The sequence below is a fragment of the Mustela nivalis genome (assembly GCF_964662115.1).
Source record: "Mustela nivalis genome assembly, chromosome: 1".
Lineage (NCBI taxonomy): Eukaryota > Metazoa > Chordata > Mammalia > Carnivora > Mustelidae > Mustela > Mustela nivalis.
In genome coordinates this window covers 21,866,161-21,887,740 of record NC_139020.1, presented here as the reverse complement: position 1 = coordinate 21,887,740, position 21,580 = coordinate 21,866,161, and the positions used below count along the sequence as shown (strand labels likewise).

At 32.2% G+C, this 21,580-nt stretch overlaps 1 protein-coding gene across 2 annotated transcripts in view; it reads left to right on the top strand.

Annotated features, from left to right (window-relative positions):
• Positions 1-21,580, top strand: part of NCAM2 (neural cell adhesion molecule 2) — a 513,251-nt gene that overhangs the window by 466,861 nt on the left and 24,810 nt on the right. The window contains exons 15-16 of one of the 2 annotated variants that reach the window (XM_082742469.1): positions 2,826-3,006; positions 9,828-10,017. In XM_082742469.1, the coding sequence (XP_082598595.1) occupies positions 2,826-3,006; positions 9,828-9,934 (288 nt within the window). In that variant the 3' untranslated portion in view covers positions 9,935-10,017. Of the gene's footprint in view, positions 1-2,825; positions 3,007-9,827; positions 10,018-21,580 lie in introns of those variants that run through there. The other variant, XM_082742470.1, reaches the window with a different exon arrangement.

Genomic DNA, 21,580 nt, shown 5'->3' with positions numbered 1-21,580 from the left:
TTGCTAAAACATATGATAAGAACATCATGAAACTTCATTCTTCAATACTCCTTACACAAATATTTGGGAATTCAAGGAATATTCTCTGCATAACCATAATACTATAATTATTCCCAAGAAAATTAGCAATAATTTCATAATAACTTTCTTTTTCCTAATATTTTTTATTATGTAGGTCACCATACAGTACATCATTAGATTTTGACGTAGTGTTCCATGAGGCATAGTTTGTGTGTAACACTCAGTGTTTCATGCAATATGTGCCCTCCTTAATACCCATCCCCAGGCTAATCCATCCCCCCAACCCTCTCCCCTCTAAAACCCTAAGTCTGTTTCCTGGAGTCCATAGTTTCTCATGGTTTATCTCCCCCTCTTATTCTGCCCCTTCATTTTTCCCTTCTTTCTCCTAATGTCTCCACACTAACCGCCATGTTCCACAAATGAGTGAAGTCATATGATAATTGTCTTTCTCTGTTTGACTTATTTCACTTAGCATAATCTCCTTCAGTTCCATCCATGTTGATTCAAATGTTTGGTATTCATCCTTCCTGATGGCTGAGCAATATTCCATTGTATACATGGACCACATCTTCCTTATCCATTCATCCACTGAAGGGCATCTTGGCTACTTCCACACTTTGGCTATTGTCGTCACTGCCAATATGAACATTGGAGTGCATATGGCCCTTTTCACTACATCCGTATCTTTGGGATAAATAGCCAGTAGTACAATTGCTGGGTTATAGGGTAGCTCTATTTTTAACTTTTTGAGGAAGCTCCACACTGTTTTCCAAAGTAGCTGTACCAACTTGAATCCCACCAACAGATTAAGAGGGTTTCCAAAAAAAAAAAGAAAGAAAAAAAAAGTTTTCCTTTCTCTACAACCACACCAACATTTGTTGTTTCTTGTTTTGTCAATTTTTGCCATTCTAACTGAGGTAAGTTGTATCTCAGTGATGTCAGTGTGATTTTGATTTAAATATCCCTGATCGCTAATGATGAACATTTTTTCACATATCTGTCAGACATTTGTATGTCTTCTTTGGAGAAGTGTCTGTTCATGACTTCTTCCCATTTTTTGACTTGATTATTTGTTTTTTGGGTGTTGAGTTTGAGAAGTTCTTTATATATCTTGGGTACCAGCTCTCTATCTGTAGTGTCATTTATAAATATTTTCTCCCATTCCCTGGGTTATCTCTTAGTTTTGTTGACTGTTTCCTTTACTGTACAGAAGCTTTTTATCTTGATGAGGTCCCAAGTGTTCATTTTTGCTTTTGTTTCCCTTGACTTTGGAGACATGTTTTGAAAGAAGTTGCTGTGGCTGATGTTGAAAAGGTTACTGCCTATTTTCTTCTCTAGGATTTTGATGAATTACTGTTTCACATTGAGGTCTTTCATTCATTTAGAGTTTATCTTTGTATATGGTGTAAAAGAATTTTTGAGTTTCATTCTTCTGTATATAGCTGTCCAATTTTCCCAGCACCATTTATCAAAGAAATTGTCTTTAACCTTTGGATATTTTTTCCTGCTTTGTCAAAGATTAACTAATCTTTGACCATAGATTTGAGGGTCCATTTCTCAACACTCTGTTCTATTCTGTACAATTGATCTATGTGTCTGTTTTTGTGTCACTACCATGCTGTCTTGGTGATCACAGCTTTGTAGTGTAGCTTGAAATCAGGCAACATGATGCCCCCAACTTTGTTTTTCTTTTTCAACATTTCCTTGGTGATTTGGGGTCTTTTTGGTTCCATACAAATTTTAGGATTGCATACAAATTTTAGGTTCCATACAAATTTTTCCAGCACTTTGAAAAATGGCATTGGTATTTTGATCAGGATGGCATTGAATGTATAGATTGCTCTGGGCACCATATAAAAATCATCTATGAGAAGCCCACAGCAAATATCATTCTTAATGGGGAAAAGCTGAGAACCTTTCCCTTAGGAACACAACAAGGATGTCTACTCTTTCCCCTATTGTTCAGCAGAGTACTGGAAGTCCCAGCAACAGCAATCAGTCAACACAAGAAATAAAAGAATACGTACTCAAATTGGCAAAGAAGAAGTCAAACTCTCTCTCTTCCCAGATGACATGATACTTTATGTGGCGAACCCAAAAGACTCTACCTCCAAACTATTAGAACTCATATAGCAATTCAGTAATATGACAGGATACAAAATCAATGCACAGAAATCAGTTGCTTTGCTATACACTAGCAATGTAACTGTAGATAGAGAAATTTGGGAATTGATTTCAATTATGATAACACCAAAATCTTTAAGATGCCTTGGAATAAACCTAACCAAAGAGAAAAAGGATCTATACTCTAGAAACTATAGAACTCTTATGAAGGAAATTGAAGACACAAAAGGATGGAAAAACATTCCATGCTCATGGATCAGAAGAATAAACATTGTTAGAATGTCTGGCAATTATTTTAGCAGATATACTAAGCTTTTTCTGTAAACTATGTTTCATTTTTTTCTGTCCACCTGGTTACTAATAATCTACAAATGACCAAACAGCAAATTGATACTTGTGAAATAAAAATAAAATCCTAATGAAGGTGAATTATCACCACTGAGTTATCAAAGATTAATTATGAAATCATTCTTTGGCTAAAATTTAAAAAAATACAGAATTTTTATAGAAAATTGTTAGAAATTACTTCATTGATAAAGTAACTTTCTTTATCCCTGTAAATGATAAAATATTATTTTTTGAAATTAATAAAAGCACTTTTTTCTACCCGAAGATAAATTATATTTTAAAAAATTCAAAACTTCAATGTATTTATAAAATATATCTTATTTCCCCTACAGAAAGATAAAGAAGATCAGTGGCTAGAGAAAAAAGTGCAGGGAAATAAAGACCACATTATTTTGGAGCATCTACAGTGGACAATGGGGTATGAAGTTCAAATTACAGCTGCCAATAGATTGGGATATTCAGAACCAACAGTCTATGAGTTCAGCATGCCACCAAAGCCAAACATTATTAAAGGTAAGCAAAACTATGTACTTTCTTAGGTGGCTATAAATATGATATCATCTTTTTAGAAACTCCTCTGGAATTTTTCTTAATACTGAAAACATAATTTCATAGAAGGAAGTGTAAATCCTGACTTCTAATCATGGTTATTGTGACATGTCTTACTCCAGATTTCTCAAATTGTTCTTGCCATGGGGTACCAGTTAGCTGGTAAATGCACTTTGACAGCTTTGGTGGTCGAAGGGATGGGAAGAGAACAGAAAGAGGGGATGGAGGGTAAGAATAAAGTGTCAAAAACCAACATGAAAGATTTCTATTAAGTCCAGAAAATCTTTTGCAAAGAAGACATCTCTACCAAACACATGGAGGCTGGTCCTTCACTTTTGGAAAAATGTGGTCAAAGATAATGATCAGCCCATCCATGACTGATCAAGCCAGTTGACTTTGGAAATACAGACTCAATCACATGGTGAGGCAGAAAAACTACAGATGTACCCCAGAAAAAAAGTATAACTAGGGTTTCAAGGAGGCTCACAATATTTCAAGACACTTGACATCAGTATTCACAGTGTACTGGTGAATTCTATCTTTATTAAGTAACAGTGCTTGCATCATTATATGCTAGTGATGCTATAAAAGTCCAAGGGAAGGATATTAAATTTTTTTTCAGATACATGCTCTAGAGGTAAAGATGCAAGAATTTGTCCAGATTCATTGTCATATTTAACTCTATAAGTTGTCACATGGATCATATTTTAACATCCATCATTCCTTTAAATATAATATGTAACATTTACTGATGAATTTTATACATACATGTATGCATATATGTAATATACATATACTCTTCATATGTATATATGTAGAGATGAGAGCCGCATATTCATAAGCGTGACTTATTGAAGTCCTATTATACTAGAGTGTCTGTATTGTTACATAACACTGTTGAGACTGGGAAAAAATAAAGTGTGTTAGTTCAGACATGCTCTTTAGCCCTCTTGTGAGTTCAAACTGATATTAATCTCATTATTACGAGTTTGTGACATAGTACATCTTTTTTTTCCAAATTGAAAGCATCTTTATACAGTTAATCTTTCTGTTAAAAAATAATTACTATTGGTTATATGTATATTACTATTGGTTAAAAGTAATTGATATTTGGCTTTGTATTGTTCATATTAATTAATAAGTGCTTCCAATTACAATTTGAAATTAGGAAGCTGGGAGCATCTAGGACTAATACTGATATGTTGTAATGGAATTTTAAAAAATTTACAAAGTACTTGTACATTTGTTATCTCATTATCTCATTTATATATCTCTGAATCTGAATTGAACAAGGAAGAATTATACTCATTTTACAGATGTAAATTTGGAAGGTTAAGGGATCTATTTCAAGGTCAGAGCTACTTTAGTCATATGACAAATCCAATACCCTTAATAAGATGATACACCTAAGAATAATGGTTGAATATACTATTGAGTTCATTGCTTCTGTGAGTTTTAAACATCAGTAACTACCTCTACAAATACATCTTATTTTTGTAGTAACTATCTTCTACGCAGATATCAGCAACATGATATAAATATGATTCTAAATCTGAGTCAGAATCTTCAAAGGAGGATTGCAGCAGTGTACTCCATTTTCTTTAATCTTTTATTCAGCTCATATGTGTGGAGAACAATAATTATTTTTATTAAGATAAAATTAAACTTGCATGAAGTTGGAAGACAACATTTTAGTAACATTTTATAGGTAATAAATTGTGAAAAAAAATAGACTTTAGGTAGGTTACTTCCAGAGTCCCTGTTATTTTTTATAAAAAAACATTTTTGAAGGATGCCTGGGTGGCTCGGTCAGTAGAAAGTGTGCCTTTGGCTTAGGTCATGATTCTGGGGTCCTGGGATTGAGCCCCATATCAGGCCCCAAGCTCATCAGGGAGTCTGCTTCTCCCCACCCGCTGCTGCTCCCCCTGCTTGTGTGTGCGCTCTCTCTCTTTCTAATAAATAAATAAAATCTTTAAAACAATCGTTGTTAATAAAAACCAAAAGTAAGTATGGACAAAAGGGTAAATAAGAATATATGTATATACATACATACATACATATATAGACACATACATACATATACAGGCACAAAAATACCTAAGATATACTATGATACATTTACTATAAAAATGTATTTTCTTTGAGTTTCAAAATCAGATTGTGGGCAGTACCTAGAAGATAAGTGAAAAGAATTATGATTTATAATTTCAGCTTAGCTCTTGTTACTTAATTTCCCTTGATACACATTTCTTTATCTCTAAGGTAGTTTCTTCTGGTCCTTTGATATTAAGATTCATTCATTTGTTCCAGATATTTACTGGGATCTTACTCTGTGAGAAGGACAGACATGGGTACAGAGGAATGACCTGTGAAAAATACAGACTGGCCTCTGCCCTCAGGGACTTTACAATCTAGTAGGGAAGGTAGGCGTAAAGCGTAGGTTAGAATAATGACCAAATAATTGCAACTAGTAGATGTGCTTGTGCTGTGTGCTGTATGAAGGGGTTTGGCACTTGTACCTAACTTGTGAGAGGGTGGAGTTCAGGAAGGGTTCCTTCAGAAAGTCCCTTTCCAAAAGAAACTTACAAGAAATGAGTCTTTCAAGGAAAGTGCTATATAAAAGCAGCCTCTGCCTGGGATGTAGATACAACATGGTTGAGGAGAACCTGGAAGTGTGAACAAAAATAAGAATGAAGAGGGATCTGTGACCCAGATAATCCAAGGTCTTCTGAAAATGACACAAGCAATCTTAAAAAAAGTTCTTAGAAGTGATAAGAAATCATTTGCAGCAAGGACATTATATGAGTACATAGACATTACAGACAGATTAATCTAGCTCAGATGGTGAAAGGAAGAGGTGGGTGAATAGAACACTTGGAAAAAAGTGATAGCAGGAGCAAAAGAGAACTGGGAGTAAATTCTGGACACAGTGTAGATGTACATTAACCTTACACATGTAACATACTGAATTCAGTAGATATTGATGACTTTGAATTTCTTGCTTGTATAGTTGGAACACTGTTGGCATCATCTCTCAGGATAAAGAATTTGAGGAGCAGGATTTGGAGAATAGGGTCAAACACAAGATCGGTTTGGTGGTCTTTAAGTGTGAAATGTCAAGTAGTAGTTATATGTATGTGTATAAAGATAAGAAGATAGCCATAGATTGGAAACATATATTATTATGTTAACAGGTTCATAGGTGAATGGTATCTGAAACCTGGGTGAGGATAAAATTAGACATTGAGTAATGCCTAAGCTCTATGAAAGGAGTCGACATCTAAAATACTCATAGATGTCTCCCTGGTACCTAGAATTGTGACTGGCACAGCACAGGTATTCAAGGAGTACTTCTTGGGTAACTGAATAGAGGATGAAGAACTGAGTCCCAAGGAACTAAGATATTATACAGGAAGAGGAAACCACAGCAGACCCTACCCTCGCCCTCTGAGACAAAGATGTAGAGTTCCTGGCAAAAGAGAAGACAGTAGTGTCTTGGAAGTTAAGAAAGAATCATCTTTCAGGAAGAAAAGCTGTAAATCACATATGCCACTTCAGATGCTGCTGAAGAGGTCAGCGGAACTCAATGGAAAGGGATGTGAAGTGTCCTTCATACATACAACTTTGCTGAAGTGGCTGAGAGAGAAATTAGGTAGGAGTGGGCTGAGGATTTTATGTGAGGTGAGGAGGTTTAGATTCCATGTTTATTTAATGCTTTTAAGAAGGTTTTCTATGAGTTAAAAAAAAAAAAAGAAAGAAAGAAAAGAAACAGTGTTAGAAAGACTTTTAGGATGAAAAATGCTGGAGTGTGTTTTGTAGCTGATCATGCAGTCAAGAAGTCAGAAAAAGCTATCTGAGAAGGTAGGAGAAGAAATTCCTCCTCTCTAAACTGGGTGGCTGATACAAAGCAATAGCAGCCTCCTAGACAAGGGGAAAGAAGAAAAGATTATTTATAAAAATGTTACAAAATAATGTTAATTAACTGTAGCCACAGACTCAAATCCTCAATCCACTGGCTACTCAAGCCTCATGGAAAGCCACATTAAAGATATGCCTTTATAGTTTAAGCATTGTTCTGTTTGGCTCTAGAGGTTTCTTGGGGCAGTTTTAAGGGCTGTGATGGGTGATGGTGAATTTGGGAGCCTTTATGTCCATGATATCCTACAGAGTTAAAATTATATACTGATAAAATAAGGAAAATAATCTGTATATGTTTTCATCAAAACTACTCTTGTATGATTTCTTATTCCATTTTAAAGTAAATATTATAAATTCACTCATATCTGAAATAAGTTATCTATAATAAGCTAGCAGGTCTTAAGTCTTTTTATTCTAGTCTTAGAAGATGTGAACTTTACAAGTTAATTTAGTTTTCATTCATTTTTGGTAGCATGCCTTGTAAACTGTCTAAATAAGTTTATGGACTTTTGAAATTAAAAAGCCATTGCTTATGTGCATTTAATATATTTAACCCTTGTAAGCAATAGGCTAAATATGGAATACATGTAATCATTGGACTGAAGAACTATTTTTTTAACAATATGCTCACCTTACATTCATAGATTACATTACATACATATATATATATATTACATTATATACATACACATGCACACACACACACATATACACGATATATTATTGACAATACTGGCTTTTCTTTGTATGTGTATTAGAGGATACCACACTTCTCCATAGTTTATTATTCCAATTTAAAAAGTACTTCATGATGAATAGTATTTTCTCATTTTCTTTTATTAAATATGTGTTTATTTTGAAAGATGTGTTTCTTGAGTTACATAAAACTGGAGTGCAAAATCACAATCCTGTTCTTTTTTGGAATATTCATAAAAGCATAATGCCATCTCACTTTATTTATAAACAATTAGAATATTGAACAGTTATAACAAATTCTATTTAACTTTATTTTAAAATTCTTTTTTTTAAACTTTATTTTATTTTTTCAGTGTTCCAAGATTCATTGTTTAGTGCATCACACCAAATTAATTCTTATAAAATAATTACAAATCTATGGAATAATAGTCTGATAAAATGACTTTTATGGATTTGTTCTGTAATCTTTGTGGCTAAAAACACTAGTACTTTGGTGGTTTGAATATAATCTAATGTTTTAAAAATTTCTTGATGATAAATTTATTTTGAAAAACATATTCCACTATTTCTTTTGGTTTATGACAGGTTTAAAACGGTCTGTTTTAACAAAAACAATAACAACAAATTTTTTAGTAATTGCTTCCTTTCTCTCCTTTTGTTACTATGAATTGAACACGTCTAATTTTAACACTATCAATATAACTTGGTGACAAAGAATTCCATTCATACATTGTTGAGATCTGATGGTAAAACTATTCTACCATATGAATTCAAGCACGTAATAATACATCTATAGGAGTTCCTCAAATTTAAGAAGCTAAGAAAGAATTACACGAATCACCACCACTAAATATGCTGTTAAAATTTTTCAGGTTTTTTTTCTTTTGTCTTTTCATGGTTATTTTGATTATACTTCTAATGAGCTGAAGAGTGAAATAATTTTGATAACACTCCATCTATTTCTAAGCAATACTACTATACTCTTACAGTTCTGAATAGCTCAACATGAACAAAAAAACAATATATTCGAGTGCATGGCAAATACTAAAATGCCTTCTTAAAGTTAAATTTATTATCTGTTCAGAATATGAATAAGAACAATTCTAAAACAATGGTGAAATTGAGTTTTAGTTAATTGGAAAGAACTTTATTTTAACTATCTGGAAATCTCAGTCAAAGCTAAATGTTAATACTACACCCAAAACAATATTTATTTGAATTTAGCACATAATGAAAAAGTCAACATAGTTTTTCATGATTTATTTGTTTTCAAAGTTATTTTTAAAGATTTACAATGACAGGGGTGCCTGGGTGGCTCAGTGGGTTAAGTCTCCGGCTTTGGCTCAGGTTATGATCTCAGGGTCCTGGGATGAAGACCTAAACCTGGCTCTCTGCTCAGCAGGGAGCCTGCTTTCCTCTCTCTGCCTGCCTCTCTGCCTACTTGTGATTGCTCTATCAAATAAATAAATACAATCTTAGAAAAAAAATAAAAATAAAATAAAGAGGTACAATGACATGTCTAGAGTTTGCCTTTCGTTAGTTGGATCAGGACTCCTTCCTTCTATTCTTATGGCCAGTTTTCATTGTGTGAATATGTAATTTTCATTGATATTTCTGGGTAGTTTATTCATTATTAAAATATAACTACTTTAATTAAATATTTCTTCTAAGATACAATGGCAGCGAAAAGTATTATCAGTAAACATTGCAGAATAAAACGAGTTCGTATCTACAGTAGCAATGTGATTTTACCAGTATAGTAGCACAGTGAAATGGCAGATGCCTTCTCGGTTATAAATTGTATCTTCATTTGAGAATAATTAAGGTGCCTACATTTAAAGAATCAATGACAGAACTACTGTCTGATTTATGTGTAGTAAACATTATTAATATTGAGTATTAATATTGAGGCTCAGCTATGATTTAATATGAGGCAACTATTTAGAAATGTTTTATACAGATTTAACCATTCTTTGTCTTGTATCAAAGTAATTTTTTGTAGGTAATTTGTAATGGCTTTGTGTAAATCTTGCATTAATTATTTTCTCTTTTTTTTTCTTTCCTACTGTCACTTTTTTCTTTTTCTTTACTTTCATATATGTAAACTTACTCTTTTCTTCCTTAATTATTTTACTCTTACTCTGTTTTCAAAAACAATTTCCGTCATGCAGATAAATGCTGTGAAGCGAATAAAGGTGAAAACAGAAGCAAGTCATGGCAGCTGAATGCTGCTGGGTTTTCTTTCATTCTAGCCATAAGTTTGTCTTGGATGTTTTAATGTTGTTGTTATATGATATTTCCTTTTATGCCCTGCAAATTTACAAGGCTAATCTGAAATTATGATAAAAGGTTTTCTATGGTCCAACTAATTATGCATGTATCTTCACCCATGAACAATTAGCCTATTTTTCCCTTCCCCAAATTGTCAAACTTTAAAGTAGATAATTTGTCAGAAAATCACTGAAAGAAAGAGAATCAGGATTGTTTTTTCCAGGATACAGTTCACTGAATAATTTGCTTCATTCTAAAGTTTCCTTTAATTTCTGAAGTTGACCTTGTTAAATATCATGTCACTTTTACTTGGAACGTAAGCATTTGCTGCATCTAACCTCTTTTATTTGATTATTTTGCAAATATAATTCAATATCCATGAGCATACATTGTACAATTAGTAATTTTATTATGTAGAATTGTGGATCTTTTATGTTGGTTTAAAATGTTATCCTTTAAAATTTAAGTTTCTAACTTTATGGACATTTATAAAACTTCATAGTGTTTACCATTTATATAAAACATAACCCTGATAACTTTTATTATATTAGATGTGTACCCCTATTGTGCTGCCTATTTTTCTTTTAATGACCTAAAATGTCATAAGGAATAAAAGTGGAAGAATTTCTTCTTTTAAATTTGAACACCAATTTTAAAGTATCCATTTTTTATTATGTGAAAATATCTCACTGCAGTTGTTCCAAAGTAAATAATAAATTAAGTTTTAATGTGTTTAAAAAGTGGCACCCTGTTCACTGGATAAGGACTGTACTGTGAACGGGCATCAGCTTCTCTTACCTACTTCTTGAGAGAAGATGAACTTGAGGTGAGAAGGAGGTGTTGCTACATTCCATTTTTCAAAGGAAGCTGGATTTGAGGGAGTATCATGAGTAATGATTTCAGTTTTGACATTTTCATTCATTAGGAAATAAGAAAAGTGTTTTGTGCTTTTTACTCTCAAACACATTCTTCAAATGATTCTTAACACTCATTCAGGACAATTAGAAAACAATCAGATTTATGTATATCACAAGAGTGACCATACCAATCTGGTAAATTAAATGATTGGATTCTGGGCTTTGAAAGTGTCCCTCATCAAAAACTATTTATTTTGCTGCATGAAAGCATTTTCTTATTCTTTAAAAAAAAAAAAAAAAAAAAAGCTACAGGATCCTATTACATAAGACATAACGCTAGACTTCTCCTTAGTAGTCTGTTTTCTTTATCTTTTCTAAATTCTGCTAGGCACTGCTGTCCTTTCTTCTGACCTAGCAATGGACCCTTTATATTCCAAAAGTAATCCGTCCACAGATTAAATACTTTTCTATTTCCTTCCCTTTTCTTCTACTGAGACAAAGGGACTCCTAGACTTGAGCACGATGGAACTCTAACCTGCTTATGGAGAATGTTTTGTTTTTAAAATCACCATGGCAGGGGTGTCTTAGTCAGTTAAGCATCTCCCTTCAGCTCAGGTTATGATCCTGGGGTCCTGGCATTGACCCCACATTGCTCAGTGGGAATCCTGCTTCTCCTTCTGCACACCCTCCACTTGTGTTCTCTTTCTCTCTCTCTCTTAAAGAAAGAAATGAAATGAAATGAAACAAAATTACCGCAGCCAACTTTTTTTTTTTTTTTTTTTTGATTAAAGAACTAATTATAAGTGCATGTTATATTCCAGGAGGTCTGTATTTGGAGAGGATATGTAGACTGGTTGGCTACTAATAACCAGAAAGTGCTGGGAAAGAAAAGAGTGCCAATAACTCCTGTTATTATTTCCTGTTCACTATAACCTGCCTGAATCTTTCCAATAAGACAAAGGCTTCCACGAGATTTATGCAGAAATTATTTTGACATAGTATATGATAGAAAATGCTTTTGTGGAGAACATGGAATATGGATTTCATAAGATAACATAGCTGATTTTTAAAAATTTAATATTCTATGACTTAAGGTCACCAACAGTGATATGAGGAATACTCAAAGTCAGGTTTACATGGTACTTAAAGTGATATTTTGACAGTTGAGAAAATAATCTCAAATGAAAATTTTATTGTCTCACAGAATTATTTACATTTAACAAATTCTTCACTTAGTTTTTATAAACACTTAAGTACAGAACAAGTTTTTTATCCTGAAATTAATAAGCAATGTATCACTTGACCAAATGTTTATGCTTAGAAGAACAGTTTTTTTGCAGTGCTGAGAAATGTGTAAATTCTTGAAAATAGATCCTCAGACATCTTAAAATACAGGTTCTGTGCTTTGGTTTATTTCTACAAGAAATAGGAAAGCACAAAACTCTGAACAGCACAGCTATAACGTTTCGATAATTGAGACCTTAGAGATTATAAATTACCTTCTTAGATTTTTAAAAAATCTTAATAATATGTAAGTTTTGCTACTAAATTATCATTTTTATTATCTGAGTTTTAGTTTTGTTATATGCAACCATGTAATCGGACCCTGCTGTGTAGTCTAATTAGTATCTACCTGTGGGTATAAATGAATGTGATTGTTGGTAAACAAAACATAAAAATTCAACTTTTTTTAAGTCTCTCCTTCATATCATCCAGTGATTTTTTTTTCAACCAATAAATTCTTAAATAAAATCCTGTGTCTAAGATGTATAAAATATGAACTTGTGTGTTATGGTGAGTTTTCTGTTAACCATTACATGTAATGTGTCTGTGTCTGCAGATATGTAGATCATATCTCTGAATGTTAAATCATTCCAGAAATTTGAGTATCCTCTACCAGTTACTAAGTTAGTTGATTTGCTTGAGGATGATTGCTGCAATTCCACGTGCAGATCAGGATTAATTTCGTCTATAATCATGGATATTTCCTTTTTTCTCCTCCTCGCTCTTGCCTGGTTTGTCTTCTTTTCTTCTTTTATTATTTACGCTTCTGGTTTCTCTACTCCAAACCAAACTCTGTAATTATTTACCAAATCACTAGAAGGCTCACCTATACCATGTGCCAGATGTGCTAACTGAGTATGGCTAGAAGGTAGCAGAAAATTCTTTTCTAGCAAACTTCTTGTGTGGAGAATCGTAGGTCAATTTCCCCTTTGCATCCTCTCTCCTCATATTAGTCATTGAAAATAATGACATTTTATAAATGCTATTCATACTATTCCAAAAACATGACACAAACGAACATATGTATATTCATTTGTGGTAGACGTGGATAAGATTAAAATGTCTTAGAGCATATTTTTAAAAATTTCTTTCCTTTAGCCAAAATATCTTAAGTATTTCAAAACAGTAAATAAATAAATATATTTTAGACACTGGATTAAAAATTTATGTATGTAATTTCAATTAGACATATAAAATGAATACATGCATAAATAACTTAATTGAAAATAGTTTTCACTATTTAAATATACAACAGGTTTTTTAAAATTAAGAATTAAAGGGGCGCCTGGGTGGCTCAGTGGTTTAAAGCCTCTGCCTTCGGCTCAGGTCATGGTCTCAGGGTCCTGGAATTGAGCCCTGCATCGGGCTCTCTGCTCAGCAGGGAGCCTGCTTTCCCCTCTCTCTGCCTGCCTCTCTGCCTACTTGTGATCTCTGTCTGACAACTAAATAAATAAAAGCTTTAAAAAAAAAAAAGAAGAAATAAATTAAGAATTAAAAATACAAGTATGCACAGAAGTTCATAAGTTATACAGTTCAGGTCAATTTGGAAGCCATTATAATTTAACTGAAATATATTCCATGTAAGAATGGTGACTTATCATATTTAATTTAAAACTGAAATAAGGAAAATTCTACAGTAGTTTCAACTTAGAACATTTGGATTTGTGATTATTTAGTTATAGTCAAAAAAAAAGAGTGTGCAAGAAATAATTAATCTTTTTTGGGACAGGATGAATTCTATTAGACATCTGAAAACTATTGTATTTATTAATATGGTATACCTAAACTGGGAATGGAAAAATAAATTTTAGATTTACAAATGATTTTAGTGATTTAAGATAGATATTTATATATCAACAGTAGAATCATTAAGTATGATCAGGTCTAGTTTTCAAGAAGAGTTAGCTCATGTTACTTGTAACAACACTTTCAGTTTTGAAGTAGTTAGGCAATCTCTCTCCTCATGTAAAATTATCAGAAAATTTCTACCTGTTTGTTTTTGGTTATGACATTAACTGCATTAAGAACTTTAAATAGTGTGTTACAGTGCTACCTAAATTAAATGTCATTTATAATTTTCTTTTGCCCTTATGTATTATAATTTTACTTATCATGAAGGTTGTATCCACATGTGTCATTTAATGTATTTTATTATGACTCAAATCTGTGAGGTGTAATATCCTTTAAACAACCTTTGAATAGGTACAAATTAAGTAGGTTCTCTCTTATATTAGCTTTTTTCCTTCCTTCCTTCCTTCCAATTTATTCTTTCTAATATTCTCTCTCCCTTCCATTCCTCTTTGTCTCTCTTCCTGGGCTCTTCTCTCTCTTTCCCAACCTCCTCCAGCCTTCCATCCCTTTCTCTCAATTTCTGCCCATGAATAAATAGGGTTTATTTTTTCTATTTCTTTTTCATTAATCACTGTTAAATCTTAAAGTCTTACAATTTGTGCTATGGATATATGTCCTAAAACCTTCAGAAAGACTAATTCATTGAAGGGATAGCTCAAATTTGCATACTTTAAATTATGGGAGCTGCAAATATTCTACAAATTGCCCTTGAAATCATCTCAATATGCATTGAAATTGGTAAAAATTCCATTCCCAGCTGATTATGTCATAAATAATAAAGAGAATTATTTAATCACTGTTAATACTTGATAGTTTATCTTAGAATCCAGAAGGTATTACCACAGTAAATTTTAGGACCTAACTAAAGGAAAAAAATCTTTCTAACCTCTCCTTAACCTGATCTCTTCTGTATTACCATCTAAATGGGTAGAGTTAACATTTAAAGTTACCACTTTTTTTAACTTTTAAATATAAAGCTGTAGTATTATCTCTTTTTAATTTATTGTACTTAAAAACTTGATGACATACATAAAGGTTATAATAGCATCTTGACAGCTTCTCAATTATTACCTAAGGCAAACAACTTCAGTAAACTTAAATTTAATTGTTCTGCCGTAAAGACAGAGATAAGAGTGTGATATCAATGCTGTGTTTTCCAAATACCTTTGGTTTTATTATCTTCATAATATGAGCCAGATAAAGATTTTCTGATAGTAATCCATTCTTCTTTTATCGCTATGAATTAATTTTAAAGCCTAAATTGAAAGAAAAATCGAAACAGCTAAGGAACACACATATGTTCAAGAGTTCTATTATTATATCTGTGCTGATCTGAACTGCAACTGATGTCCTTATAGCTCTGTTGGTAGACTATTATTTTACTTAATTTTTAAAGAAAGGTTGATTCAAGTAGACTCAAATTTCATTTTAAGTGTGAATTAATTAAATGTATTTTTAGTTATAATGTAAAGTTTCTTAACTTGTATATGTTCAAATTCAATTAACTTATTCTTTATTATTCCATTTTAACTAATGAAAATGCAAAGTAACATATTTATAAGCATTGCATAATATTAAGAGATAGCATCTTTTTCTTAATTATACCATATTTATTTTTACTATATACTTGTACTAAATGGGCACTATGAAATAAATCTCCTAGTTAATCTTTTTTTTAAATGCAAGCAATTAAAAATTACTGTTTTAAGTAATCTCCATGATTCATGAACTTTTTTAAGAATATTTTATCTCACATCTTTCACTGATTTTATGTATAACACTTGTGTTTTAAAGTGACAATTTCTGATCATTTTAATTGCATTTGCTTTCATCATGGCTTATTTTCTTGAAAAAAATGTATGTTATAAATGTATTGTCTTCAGTATCATCTCTTATTTAAAACCCTCAACATAATATCCAGCACTATGTGTAATCCTATGCATGTGTTTCATAGTAAATTAAATGTCATTTTATTTTCTGTACCTCTGTGTCTCCATTGTTGTAATAAAGAAAACTGAGGAAAAGCTTTGTTATATGTGTTTTCTTTATTACTGGTACAAATCTTCTCTGTCCTTGTTGTGTGTTTTCATTCCTAACTTGATCAAATCCAATATCACAGTGTAATAAACATACAATCATTGAGTGACTTCTATTTGGGACAAATAATTAAGATTCATATTGCAAAAATAATTTAGAAACACTACTAAATAATGTTTCTTTCATAGTAAACTAGTTCCAAAGTCTTCTTACAAACTTCAGTGACAAGTAGGAGACCAAAATAGTCAGATTCTATCTCAATAACTAAATAATTTTAATAATGCAAGCTTTGTTAAGTAGTTTCCTTTGCTAGCAAAAGTTTAAAAAGGCAGATGTAAATGCTTAAAGAGATTTTTCAAATCTCTTTGATCAATGTATTACTGTAATTCAGTTTAAGCACCAATGGAATGAAACTGTAGAAAATTCCTAAGTTTTGCTGCTCAACCATGGACAAGGTTTGAAACAAAAATGATAGCTTCAGTTCTGTTTCTTAATGTGTACATCCTGTGTGGAATATTTCCTTCATTCCTCATAAAATCCCTCTGAAGTATCATTTCTCCCATATTTTAGAGGAGAATAGTGAGGCCTAAAGAAATTGAGTAGTTTACACAAAAAGTCATAATTAGCATCCAGGTCCAGGGCTCTTAATAAAACATTTTATTTCTCTCTTTGTTTTAGTACTGGACCTGGGTTCAAATGATAATTCTTTAATATGGAAATTATTCAATTGGTTTTTATAAAGTAAAAAATTGCTGACTTAGGTATGAATGCAGAAGTCTCTTAAATAATTATATCAAGTGCTGCATTGTCAGATAATGAAATAAGTAGTTTACAAAGGAGAAAAAGTTCACTTTTAAGATTTTCATTATTTTATGGCACAATCGTTCCTAATCCACAACAGCCCACCCTCAAATGTATATCTTAATCTATATATCTCCCATCAAAACATATTTGTATATATTTCAATTAGTTTTTATGAAGTAAAAAATGTTGATGTAATATCTGTATTTTGTTGTAATTTTTAAATTCTTTCAATTGATTCAATAATTACAAAAGTTTTGTACATTGGGAGAGTAAGAAAGTTAAGTTTTCTTTGTTCTTGGTTTTGTTTTTCCTGAAACCCTTTGAAAGTGAGCTGGTATCAAATGGGAAGTATCTAGGAATCCTTGGATATTTGTAGAGTGATGTCATGGTGACTTTATGTTACTCTGTTACCTATATATTACTTCATTGTTTGGGGTCACTGTGAAAAAGCTAAAGAAATTTGAGTAAATGTATTCTAATATCCTAATCAATCCTGTTATCTTATTATGTCAACAAACTGAGGATCAGAGAAGCCCAATGATGACTAGTCATTGACTCAGCATTCCTTCTATCTTGTTTTATCAAATTACACTGAATCGGAGATGGCATAACTCAATCCCTAGTGTACAATTTATATGGTCCTGTGTCTTTGACCTAGTTCCTTTGATTTCTTCTTGATTGCCTCATAAAAAATCAATGTGGCTCAGGAAAGGCCATGTACTAACCAGACACAGTTCCTTCCAGTAATCATGGTACTATAACAGCTCTTGTTATAACCTTTCTCACTTTAATTCCTACAGAGCTACTTTCCCATGATCAGTGTAATAAACTTACATTCAGTTTACAGCCCCAAAAGAATATCAAATTAAAAGTAATCACTTTATGATTTTTACACATTTTCTGAAAACGTCTTATAAAATTACTTTTTTACATTGTTCATAGAAAGATCATTTTCTAATAGTATGAAGTAATATTTTTACATACTGGCTAATAAAAAAATACCTAGATGGTTTTATATCAGCATCTGTCTCTTTCATTTTAAGAAATCAAAATAAACAGCTTGGAATCAGAATTTGCATCATGGCTATATCCTTTCTTCTCTACTGATTTCTCATTTATTATTACAAAGAGAAATAATTAAAATATATAAAATTCATATTATAATAAATAGAGAATATTTTTTCCCGCTTAGATAAGGTTAACAAAAGTAAAAATCAGCTCTTCAAACTAGCATTTCTGTTTGAGAAATGCATGAACAACTTTCAATTTGCTATTGTTCCTATATAATTTCACACAGGCTAAACTGGAAGTATATGTTACATGGAGGGTTAAATGCAAAACTCTGATGTTCTTCAAAAATGATAAGAAAAATATTCTCTTTGCAGTGCTTATTGGTGGAAAACAGAAAAAAAATATTGTGGCGTTTTTCTATGCTAGCCAGAGACTTACTGTTCCATCAGGTGGCTCAGACATGAAGGGAAGTTTATTTAAGGGAATAGAAATATTTCTCTACAGCAGAGTGTGGTCTAATTCATTGGTGGGTCCCCTCCTACCAAACCACAAAGCTAAAAATGTTTATAACTTTCCTGTGTGTCAGTCATCACTGAGGATGCCATTTTTTTTTTAAATTATTAGAGGGTGTGAAAGATTGTTTATCGAATTTACAGACATTCCCAGTCGACCCAGACAATGTAACCATTTACTGGAAGATTTTAAAAATACAATTCTGTATTTTTTCTCATTCTTAGATAGACTTTACCTTTTAGAGAAGTTTCAGGTTCACACCAAAATTGAGAGGAATGTCCAGAGTTCCTATATAATGTCTGCCCCAATACATGTATAGCACCCCCTATAATCAACATGGGAAGGGTAAATTTATTACAATCGGTCAATTTAGATTGACACCACTGACATCATTTTTACTCAGAGTCCAAAGTTGGTATTAGGATTTACTCTTGATGTTGTACATGATATGGGTTTTGATGAAGGCATAATGAAATCTATCCACCATCATATCATTTTACAAAATAGTTTCATTGCCCTAAAAATCCTCTCTGTTCTGCCTATTCATCCCTCCTTCTCTCCTAACTCCTGGCAACCACTGGTCTTTTTTTACAGTCTCTAAATCTTCTCCTTTTCCATCATGTCTATAGTTGGAATCATATATTACATGGCTTTTTCACATTGGCTTTTTTCACTTAATAATGTGCATTGAAGGTTCTTTCATGTTTTTCATGATGTGATGACTCATTTCTTTTTCACACTGAATAATATTCCATTGTCTGGATGTACCATAGTTTATCCATTTGCCCAGGGAAGGATACCTTAGATGTATTTTTAAAATATATTGAAAATCTGCACTCTTATTTTAGAGTTGAAGTATACAATACAATATACTATTTAGATGCCCTATATAATAATATACATTATAAGTGGTCTTATGTGTTTAGATGTTTAATTTTAATAATGTAACTCTTTAAAATCTATAACCCTAATGCAGAAATTGAAGTCTCTAAGACCCGATGCAGTGAATGTCTAAAACTGAAAATTTTTCAAAACCTAATGTCATAAATTCTTTGGAAGATAATACCACCCATATATTCACATTTTTCATCTATTGTCTTACATATTTATAAAATTCAAAGGTTTGTAGACTTAATAATTTTATAATAGATTAAACAGTTTGGAGTTTCAACAATTTAAAAATATAAATTGTGGGGCGCCTGGGTGGCTCAGTGGGTTAAGCCGCTGCCTTCGGCTCAGGTCATGATCTCAGGGTCCTGGGATCGAGCCCCGCATCGGGCTCTCTGCTCAGCAAGGAGCCTGCTTCCCTCTCTCTCTCTCTGCCTGCCTCTCCATCTACTTGTGATTTCTCGCTGTAAAATAAATAAATAAAATCTTTAAAAAATAAAAAAATAAAAAAATAAAAATATAAATTGTAATTTAATCCTATATGGGTATGATTCAATTTTGTAAAACAGTGTTTAAGAAAAAAGGTATTTTGGGGGTTCCTGGGTGGTTTCATCAGGAGAGCATCTAACTCTTGATTTTGTCTCAGGGTCTTGAGGTCAGGCCCCTTGTGGGACTCTGTGCTCAGTAGGGAATGTGCTTGTCTTTCTTTCTCTGTCCCCACCCAAGGCACCCACTCTCTCTTTCTCTCAAATTAATAAAATCTTAAAAAAAAAAGAACTAGAAAAAAGGTATTTTTCATTTGTGCAAAGAATTCTATTTTCTATTTATAGAATATTCCTTTAATATTAACAGAAAAAGAAAAGAATTTTGCCAGTTTATGGTTAAACCAAGGGACTAAATTTAAATTATTCAATTCTTCAACACTAGCTGATGTCTATTTTGGTCATATTCATTCCAGTCTAGGAAGGTTTTTTTCCTATAAGCCAATACAAACCTTCATTATCTTACAAGAAATACCTAAATCACTTTCACCAAAGAAAACTGGACACATATCATAAAATTTAAACTGCATATGGAAAACGTATGGAGTCAGTGAATAAATAAGAATAAATTTCAAAAGTTTGAATAAATATGACATATAAAATATTTTGTATCTCTTTCATTTTTTTGTGAAAGGGTCAGTGGTTTCTACACAGGTACACTTAGCAATTTGAAATGTCAGTGTAGTTAAGGGCATAGGTATTCTGTTGTGCAAGGACTTTAGGTATTTCACAATCTCTCATGGTTTATCATTGTACCAGATTTGTGAAACACTTACAAATATTCATTTCTAAAGTTTTCAGTTATTTGAAACATTTATCAAAAAAGTGCTGTTATCTATTAGTGTTTAGCCAACTTTTTAAAAAAAATTAACACATTTTATTTCATTATTTTTCTTATGTTAAATATATTATTTTAACTTTTTCTGAGAGTGTAACAGGTTTCCATCAACACTCCCATGGAACAATAATAACTTTATATTTTTGAGTGTTCCTTTTTATAGGGAATTGTTCCCAAAAGATAAATACTAAAACCTTAACGGGGATTTTGTAGTGTAAAAATAAACAAACAAATGGTGTGAAGGTGATAAGCCACTTGCAATGTTATTCCACTTAAAAGTATACAGAATAATTATATGTAATTGTAAATATATATTATGAGAATGATAATATTATTTTATATTATTTTAAAATATATTATTTTTTAAAATATATTAATGGACCCTCATTATCTAATCTTGAGTCAATCACTAATCACATGTTCTAGGATGAGTCTATTTCCTCACTGCTTCAAACATCAAGCAGGGATGAACAAGCCTGGGTGCATAATGGAAATGGGCATGGAATAGGAAAGAGGGAAGACTGACCAGACATTCTCAGCCATAGCCCAGGCCTCCTCTAGCTCCCTCCTTGCAACAGGGTCTACTTTCCTATGTATCTCTAAGAACTCTCTGCCATATTTTGGGAAGTCATTCTTGTGAGGTTTTGGTGGTGGTGGTGGTGGTTGTCAATTTTGGTTTGGGTGATTTGTTTATCTACTCGGTTACAGGGTCCATTCTTACTAACTTGATCACTTTTATCACTTAACTCCAACCTGCACCCATCATACTCAATATCTCACCTCTAATATTTGTTTATCTATGCTAATGTCAAAACATGCCATTTATTTTCATACATCTCCATGTTTGTTCACAGCATGTTCTGACTGAAATAGACTCCTTTCATCACCTGGAAAGTTTCTCATACTTCAATACTTTTCAAACATTGTCTTCTCTATCATGTCTTGCTTGACCACTAACTATTAATTTATATGCTTTTCCCACCTATCTGCTCAGGCCACACTAATTTTTACCACGAGTTAAGCAAACA